The 9,263-nt window shown below is 58.9% G+C and overlaps 1 protein-coding gene across 1 annotated transcript; it reads left to right on the forward strand.

Moving 5' to 3' along the window:
• The first annotated feature begins 458 nt into the window (after window positions 1-458).
• On the forward strand, window positions 459-7,729 carry KIF12 (kinesin family member 12). Its single transcript, XM_067745463.1, has 17 exons — window positions 459-550; window positions 649-1,005; window positions 1,099-1,174; window positions 1,541-1,675; window positions 1,848-1,983; window positions 2,737-2,828; window positions 3,007-3,157; window positions 3,847-3,965; window positions 4,048-4,152; window positions 4,713-4,815; window positions 4,898-4,988; window positions 5,174-5,260; window positions 5,743-5,833; window positions 5,905-6,009; window positions 6,642-6,742; window positions 6,839-6,957; window positions 7,287-7,729. Exons 1-17 carry the CDS (start codon window positions 459-461, stop codon window positions 7,394-7,396), a joined length of 2,070 nt encoding a protein of 689 aa, XP_067601564.1. The 3' UTR covers window positions 7,397-7,729.
• The last annotated feature ends 1,534 nt before the right edge of the window (window positions 7,730-9,263 follow it).

The raw sequence follows: 9,263 nt of genomic DNA on the forward strand, positions 1-9,263 counted from the left end.
GAAGAGCCTGGTCCATGCTCTGCCCAGACTTGCTGTGTGGCCCTGGCTGAGTCCTTCCCATCCCGGCCTCAGTTTCCCCATCTGTGCACAGAGGAGGCTGGTCTGGGTGGTCCCTCCTGATGGGACTGGCCAAGGGCAAGTGATCCTCAGACTCCAGAGTCCCCTAGCTACAGACTCTCTCCACCACAGAGGTGGCTGTGGGTAAATCTTTAACTAGCTAGCCCTGGGTAGGCCCAGCCTTTCCGGATGGATGGCTGCCTGGGAAGGGGGGGATGAGGGTGGAGGATGTAAGGTGTGTATAGCCAGTCCCAGTGTGGTGAAGGGGGAGGGTACTGGGGAGGGAAAAGAACGAGACTCGGGCGGAGCTAACCCGTGTGCAAAGCAGAACATGGAGGAACGCGGGTCCCCCGACGGGTAAGTACAGATATAGGGAGGTTCAAGGAGCCGCTGGCGCAGGGATGGTTAACTCGCGTTGCTGCCACAGGGACCCCGCGCGGAACCTGGAGCAGGGACCAGAGGGGCCAGAAACGCCCATCCAGGTGGTGCTCAGGTGGGTATAGGTTGGCTAGGAGGGGTCCAAGCGAGGAAGGCACTGACGGAGATTTCAGGATGGACCATCCACCCCCTCCCTGCCTCTTCGGACCACAGGGTGCGTCCCATGAGCGCGGCGGAGCTGCGTCGAGGGGAGCAGAGCGTGCTGCACTGCTCAGGGACCCGGACTCTGCAGGTGAGGACCTCCCACGCACTCCCCCAAAAACACCTACCGGGAAGATGCCAGGTCCCTCCAGGCCAATTTCCCCCAGGCCCCGCACTCCCCCAGGTGAGCCCCGCCCTCCCCAGAGTGCCCCGCCCCCTTCTCCACGGCCCCCTCTCCCAGGTGAGCCCCCCAGGCGGGGGCCCCGACGTGGCGTTCCGCTTCGGCGCAGTGCTGGACGGGGCGCGCACGCAAGAAGACGTGTTCCGGGCCTGCGGCGTGCGGCGCCTGGGCGACCTGGCGCTGCGTGGGTGAGTGAGGCCTGGTGACGCCCCGCCCCCACACGGCCCCGCCCCCCGCCCCCCACCCCTCCCTGGGTACAGCCACACCCCTGCGGCCCGCAGCTTCTCCTGCACCGTCTTCGCCTTCGGCCAGACCGGCTCTGGGAAGACCTACACCCTGACCGGACCTCCTCCCCAGGTGGGCCGATCGCATTCGGAGCCCGCAGGGGTCAGGGGTCGGTGGGCGAGAAGCCCTGGGGAGCCGCAGGCAGCGCAGACTCCCAGAGGGGAGCGACGTGGACGATGGGGCCCAGCCCCATTTATTTGCAGACAAGGAAACTGAGGATCAGGGAGGTGAAGGGACTTGGCCAGTCTAGAGCACCTGGGTTCAAATTGTGTCCGCTTTATTTACTAGCTCTCAGTTTCTTCATCTGTAAAATGGAAGTGATAGTACTGACTGAGAATTAAATGTGATGTTGTATGGGAATTGGGCACAGTGCTCTACAAAGGGTAATTATAACTGCGGCGGTGGTGGTAAGCCAGCCCCAGCTGTTTCTTCCCCCAGGGGGAGGGCGTGCCCGTACCCCCCAGCCTGGCCGGCATCACGCAGAGGACCTTCGCCTGGCTGTTGGACCGCGTGCAGCACCTCGGTGCCCCTGTCACTCTCCATGCCTCCTATCTGGAGATCTACAATGAGCAGGTGGGGGACTGAGAAGGCTAGAAAGACAGCCCACAAGGAAACGGAGGCATTTCTTTCCAAGGAGGCTGGGTCAAGGGGCAGAATAGATGGGGGACTGTCGACCATGAGGTCTCGGGGTGGATGAAGCAAGAACTCAGAGGGCCCCCCCTCGCCTTCCACCCTCCACTCTCAGGTCCGAGACTTGCTGAGCCTAGGGGCTCCCCGGCCCCTCCCTGTTCGCTGGAACAAGACGCGGGGCTTCTACGTGCAGCATCTGCGGGTGGTGGAGTTCGGGAGTCTGGGGGCCCTGATGGAACTTCTGCAAATGGGTGCGTGCTTTTTCAGGGGAGCCTTGGGGTACGAGAGATGCCCTCGGGGCCCCAGCCTGGAGCTGTGGGTTCAGAGATGACCCTTGGGGGAGAAAAGAGCCAGCAAACCAACAATTCAGATACAGCCCAAGAATGTCCCTCACCCCTACCCCCCAGGCCTCCTGATTTTGCCTTCCAGACTCTTCCCACCCTCCTCTCCAGCCCTAGGCTTCTGCCTCAGTCAGGCCTCATTTTTCCCCCCTGGAAGGGTCTCCTCCTTTCAGTCCATGCTTCTCCATGTAGCAAACCACATCCCGCTTCCCTTCCAGACCTTTCCAGTGCCACGAGACTAAAGGCCATACCTCCTAGCCTAGCCTAAAGGCCCTTCAGTTCCACTCTCATCCATCCATTCATCAGATTTTTATTGAGCACCTACTGTGGCCGGCATCAGGGACACTGAGACCCTGGGCTCGGGCCGAGCATTGTGCCGTGCCTCCCAGCTGACCTCTTTGTCTGAGTTTCTCTCCGTCCACACAGCAGTGGGAGAGATGTTGATAAAATGTGAATCAGACTGACATTCTTCCACTCAGTTCTCTCCAGCCCCCTTTCACTGATCTGTGCTAGAGCCCGACCCAGCACCCATCATTCTACTCTCCTGCCTCTGTGCCTTTGCACTGGTTGGGCCCTCTACCAGGATGCCTTTTCTCCTTTTTCTTTGTTGGTGACCACTTGCTCTTCCTACCACGTCCAGCTCCATATGTTTTTCCCCTCTAGGTCTTAGCCGTAGAAGGAGCTCAGCTCACACCATGAACCAGGCCTCCAGCCGAAGCCATGCCCTGCTCACACTATACATCAGCCACCAAACTGTGAGTGCCCCAGCTTGGGGAAAGAGCTGGCCCAGGGCCACCCAGCAAGGGTCTGCCTCTGGCTGTATAAAACAACTTGGGCATTCACAGGAGGTAATGGTGAAAACCCTTGGCCTTGTGGCTTTGATGGGGACAGCCCCGCCCACGTCCCCATCAAGCCCTGCTCCCCCAACCCCAGCAGATGCCTCCTGTGGATCCCGGGGAACCCCCTGCCGGGGGGAAGCTGTGCTTTGTAGACCTGGCTGGCAGTGAGAAGGTGGCGGCCACAGGATCCCGTGGGGAGCTGATGACTGAGGCCAACAGCATCAACCGCAGCCTGCTGGCCCTGGGTAAGATCTGGGGCCAGCTGGACTGACTTCCTGAATCCCTCCTCTGTGCCTTACCCATAGCTGTCCGCAGTGAGGGAAACCAGAGGAGTTGTAGGGCATGGAGGAGAGTTAAAGAGCTGTGATTCAGAAGCCACAGGCCTCCCTCCGGCCTCGGCTGGCTGTTGTCTCATGCTTTTTCCCTCTTAGAACTTTGTTTATAGATCTATAAATACTGAGGATACAGTTACATTCTAACTGAGGAGGTAGAAACACTCAAGTGCAGAGTGTGAGCCCTCAGACATTCAACCTGTCCCTTGTTGCATTTGGGAAGACTGAGGCCCAGTGAGGGGAAGGGCACTAACATGTCTTCCCTCTTCCCCATCCCCCAGGTCATTGGGCCTTGAGGTCCTTAACAGCTGGGGCCTTGGCCTTCCTCTGTGCATGCATGGGGAGACGCATAGGGAATGCCTCTTCATTTGATTTATTTGTCAGACATTTCCTGAGCCCCTGCCAGGTGCCAGGCCCTTCAGTGGGCCCTGGGGATCAGGGATGGAGCCCCATCTGGTGGCAGAAGCCAGTCTGAACGGGTAATGAGATCACGTGGAAAGAGATATCTTAGAGACCTACAAGCCTGGGTGGAGATCCTGGCTCTGCAGAGTACCCGCTGGGTGGCCTTGGACATGAAGGGTAACTCTGCCTTCCCCACCCAGGTCACTGCATCTCCCTGCTGCTGGACCCACAGCGGAAGCAGAACCACATCCCCTTCCGGGACAGCAAGCTCACCAAGCTGCTGGCGGACTCGCTGGGGGGGCGTGGGGTGACCCTCATGGTACCTAAGGGGGACTGGCGGGGAGGGCTGGGTCCTGAGGGAGGGCTCCCAGAGAGGAACACTCAGGGGCAGTCCTCCCCAGGTGGCCTGCGTGTCCCCCTCAGCCCAGTGCCTTCCCGAAACCCTCAGCACCCTGCGATATGCAAGCCGAGCTCAGCGGATCACCACTCGGCCCCAGGCCCCCAAGGTGAGTGGAGAGACCCAGGCAGAGGGCTGGGCAGGGCAGAGGGTGGGGGATCAGGCAATAGCTGGGGACTGAGTTGGTGTCCCGTTGAAGTCTGGGACTGAGTCAGGGTTGGGATTAGAGTCGGAATCTTGATGATGGGGTTATGGTTGGGGGGGGGCGGGTGCGGGTCACAGTCAGGGTTATGGAGGGTCTAGGGTGGGAGTCTGATTAGGAACATGATTCAGGGTCTGGCCAACATCCGAGCTGGTATCATGATAAGTCTGAGTTAAGTTGGAGTCTGACGTGGGGTCTTATTTGGGGTCAGAATCCGGGCCAAGGTTTGAACAGAGCTGAGTCTGGGGCTGGACAGGGAGTGGGGTGTAGCTTCGAGCGGGCCCTCCAGGCGCTTCCATGCTGTTAGGACAAGGTGCCGCCTCCAGATGGACGCAGCCTTGGGCCAGGATTCAAGGCTGACGAGTGGGGCATGGGCTGGATTTTAAGCTCCACTCAGTCTGCAACCCCAGAGCCCTTGTGCAGTGTGAAATGTTTACAACCACAACTCTGGGTCTGTTTCTCTGCAGTCCCCTGTGGCAAAGCCACCCCAGCATTTGGAGACTGAGCTATTGCAGCTCCAGGAGGAGAACCATCGCCTGCGGTCCCAACTGGGCCAAATGGACCCCAAAGGTATGAGCTCCCTGGGGGTGGAGTGAGATGAGGATAGGGTCTGGGGCTCCTGGGGCTCCAGCTACCTCCCTCTTCCCTGCAGCCTCTGGACTCACTGCGGCCCGGGTGTCCTGGGCTCAGCGGAACCTCTACGGGATGCTGCAGGAGTTCATGCTGGAGAACGAGAGGCTCAGGTAGGGCCCTGCCCCCGCCCGTGCCCCGCCCCTCACTGCTGGGCTTCCTCCTTTCCCTGGTCCCTGGCTCCCCTTCTGTCCCCACCTGCCTCCTGGGGCTCCTACTGTGCTGCAGTGAAGAGAGGCTGACTGATACCCCCGCCAGCCCTGCCTCCTGTCATGGTCCCGGGGCCTGCTCTTCCTAGGAAAGAGAAGAGGCAGCTGCAGAGCAGCCGGGACCTGGCCCAAGATGAGCAGCGCATCCTAGCTCAGCAGGTCCACGAGCTGGAGAGGTGAGCGCGGCCGGAGACAAGCCTTTGGATGGAGGGCAGGTGGGAAAGGGGTGGCTCAGTGAAACGGCTAGGTCTGATCTCTGGATCCAGACCCCCTGGGTTCTGATTCCAGCTCTGCCACCAGCTGTGTGGCCTTGGGTGAGTCATTTAGCCTCTCACTGCCTGGGTTTCCTCTTCTGTAAAATAGGAATGATATAGTACTTGCCTTCCAGGGTTTTTGGGGGTTTTTTTATAAATGTTTTTTTCGGGGCACGAACCCGTGTCCCCTGCATCGGCAGGTGGACTCTCAACCACTGCGCCACCAGGGAGGTCCTCCAGGGTTGTCTTAAAGATCAGATTGAATAAGTTCATATGTAAAGCATTGAGAACAGTGCCTGCATATAGTAAGCACTCCATGAGTGTTTGTTAAAAGCAGGACGTTGGTGCCAGCCTGCTGGTAGCATTGAGGACTACAGACAGACAGACCCCACTGTTCTTTCCAGGCGCCTCCTCTCTGCCTGCTACCTTCACCAGCCGGGCCCTGGCCCAGCCCCACCGTGTCCCTGTGTGATGGTGCCACCTCCCCCCTGCCACGTGAGTCTCTGCCCAGCCCGGAGAGGGGAGGAGCAGGAATGTCACAGAGCCCCTGACTCAGCCTCTTGCAGGCCCTGCCGCCTCTCTGCCCCTGCCCCTGCTGCCACCTCTGCCCCCTGTGCCAAGCGCCACTGGCCCTCTGGGCCTGCCCACGGAGGGAGCTCCACCTGCCCCAGGTAGGAAAGGCCGAGGTGGGGGGAGGGAAGGCTGGCAATCTGGAGACCTGGATCTAGGGAGTCTGCAGTCTGGAAAGCTCCAGAACTCCGGGGACTCTGATGTGCCGGGCTGGGTCATAGTGGGGAGTGGCTGGCTTTGGGTTCTCTCTGCCCAGGGTTCAAAACAGCTACTTACTCTCCTGCCCCTTCTCCCCATCCTACCTTCTTTCGGGAACGTGCTCCGCTGTTTGCGTACTCATTCATTCACTTAACATGTTACTCATTTATGCATTTACTTAATGAATGAGTTAATGGATGCATTTACTTAGTGAATGAGTGTTCACTTCCTCATTCAATAACCCTCCTTAAGCTCCTTGCTTCGTGGCAGCCCCTGTTCTGGGCACTGAGGATTCACAGACCTGACATGGTTCCTGCCCTCATGGAGTTCCTTGTCTCCAGAGAGGACATCACAAGGGCCACGCACTGCCCACAGAAAAAGTGACCATGACCCCACCCCTTTATGCCCACCTGACATTCTTAGTGCCCCATGGGGCAGATACGGCAGGGATGGTGGCGACATGGTCGGCGCCAGGGAAGTGGGGCACAGAAGCAGGGCTGGGGTCACCCAGTTTGGGCTCTGGTCTTGCCTGCAGGTGTTTGGCTCTAAGGCCCCAGCTGACATGCCCCTGTCTGCCCGGCCCCCACCCTGGGTGCCCCCATGTAGCCCTGGCTCTGCCAAGTGCTCAAGAGAGAGGTGGGTCCAGCTCTGGGGCACTGGGGGGTGGGGGTGGGGGAGGAGGCCCGGGAACGCGAAGGCTCGCTTCCCACCACCCAACCCACCCTGGCCCAGGAGTCACAGCGACTGGATTCAGACCCAGGTCCTGGCAGAAATGCTGACCAAGGAGGAAGTGGTACCCTCTGCACCTCCCCTGCCCATGGGGCCCCTGAACACATCGCCAGTGCTTAGAGGTGAAGAAAGGAGCAGGGGAAGGGCTGCCAGTGTTTTCTGTCATCTTGGGCCAGAACCCACCTTCTCCAAACCTTAGTCCTCCCATTTCTGAAATAGGGGGCATATTAAGAGGTGAGAGTTCTAAGATCTTTCTATTTCTGGAACTTAGAATTCTCTTCCTAGGGCCACCTGCACTCCCAGATGTATGCTGGAGCCCATGGGGTACATGGCAGGGGGAGGGGAGTGGGTACCACCTGAGGTTTCCCCAGAGGATGTTGGGACCCTGATGGGCCTGGGTGAGGCAGGGTCCAAGGGAGTGCTGGCCTCAAGTCTCACCGTTGTCCCTCAGGTGGGGCTGCAGTTCCAAACCTGGCCCGGAGACTGGAGGCCCTCAAAGATCAAATCGGCAACTCCCTTGGACGTGGCCGGAGCCAGCCACCCCCCAGTGAAGGCACTTGAAGCCCCAGGCCGGAGCCAGTCACCCCCAGCGAAGGCAGTGGAAGCCCCAGCCGGGTCCTCCCTTCCTGCTGAGGGCAAAGTGCGAACCCAGGAGACCACCACGTGACCTAGAGCTGTGCTCTGCACTCCTGGGCCTCAGTCTCCCCATCTGTTAAATGGGTTATTGCAGCTGCTGCTCCAGTTTGCAGCTGGGCTGGGCGGAAGGCAGTTCCTGAGGCAGGGGGGTGGGGGCTGATGGGGCAGTCTGGGGAAGCAAAGGGAGGGTGCCAGCCTAGACCAGGAGAAATGAGACCGGATTCAGGAGAAACCAGGTAGCAGTGGTGAAATAAATGAATAAAGAGAGGCATCCCCTCTAAGTCTGGTTGGTCCTGTCCTCTGACTTGCCCTTGAGGGAATCCCAGAGAGACTGGGGGGGTGGGGGGTTCTGAGGAAGAGAAGGCAAGGACTCCTGGCAGAGGTGTGTGTCCCCTTGCCCTCTGATGGGGAATATTTCAGGTTCCCATTTCCTTTCATGTATTATACAAGTTTTCATTGAGCAACTACTCTATGCCGCTGGGCAGGCGCGGGGAAATTGAATGGTGAGCATCTCCATGGAGGAGGCCTGGGGGAAACGGATTTGGCCTTGAGCTGCGGCAGGTGGTGGACCGAGGGGCTCACACTCTCTGTCCCAGCTGCATGTGTCCTGGTGCTGGAGGGATCATGAAGCCTGAACTCTGATGCCGCAGATCGGTTCTGAGACCCTGGGCAAGCCCTGCATCCTCCCTGGACCACTTTCTGGTTTTCAGTCCATTAGACATGGCTTCCTGTCCTGTTGATCTCTAAATAAGGGTCAAGGAGGTTATGAATATCATGATTCCCAGCACAGTGCCCAATAGGATGCAGTGGGTCTGCAATCAGGGGTAACTCCAGATGTGACATGAGAAACTGGGGGTGCGCGTGGGAGGACCTCAATGCAGAAAGAGCCACGAGGCTAACCTAACTCTCACATTTTATAGTTAGGGAAACTGAGACCCACATGGCTCATTCCTTTGTTTGTTCATACATTCACTCATTCATTCAGCAGACACCACTGGCAACAACTGTAAATCAAGGTGGCAAAGAAGACAGACAAGGGACAAGCTGGCTTTGCCTGGGGAGCTCACAGTCTGGTGGGGGACAGACAGACAGACACTTACAACCTCACACATGTGCTTTGATGGGGGAATCCCAGGGCAGTGGAGGCACAGAGGGTCACCCAATCAGAAATTGTCAGGGAAGGTTTGCCAAAGAGAGCCATGATTAAGTTTCAGAGGGTGAACAGCATTTGGCCCAGGGCAGGTGGAGGGGCTGCAGAGGCAAAGGCTCAGAGTTCCAAAGGTTGCCTGGACCACGAAGTGCATGGCCTTGTCTGCCACATCGGGAGTTGGGGTTCGTCCCGAGGATGGCAGGGAACCACAGAAGAGTCTTAAGGAGTCACCAGCTTAGGTCTGCATTTAGGTCACACTGGCCACTGTGGCAGTTGGACTAACTGGTAAGGATGAGCTGGAGGTGGAAGACCAATGAAATGATCAGTGCAGAGAGAGGTGAGATGCCCCAACCAGTGGTACCTGAGCCAGCCTCAGGCTGGGTATCCCCTGAGACCTAGGTGCTGGGCACTGGGCTCAGGCAAGACCCCAGGCGGGGACCCCTCACTACGGCTTGGGGAGCACTGGGGAAGGGGTAGGCGGAGGCCGGAGGACAAGCCAGGGAGCCGCTGGGGAGAATCAGGGCGCCTGGGGATGCGCCCGGGGAGGGGTTGCATCCATCGTCTGGAACAGTGCTTGGACCTGCCCACAGGCCTGGCCTGAGAAAATCAACTCCGACTGCCCCCACCCCACTCCCCAGTGCC

Source organism: Pseudorca crassidens, chromosome 7, assembly GCF_039906515.1.
Source record: "Pseudorca crassidens isolate mPseCra1 chromosome 7, mPseCra1.hap1, whole genome shotgun sequence".
Taxonomy (NCBI): Eukaryota; Metazoa; Chordata; class Mammalia; order Artiodactyla; family Delphinidae; genus Pseudorca; species Pseudorca crassidens.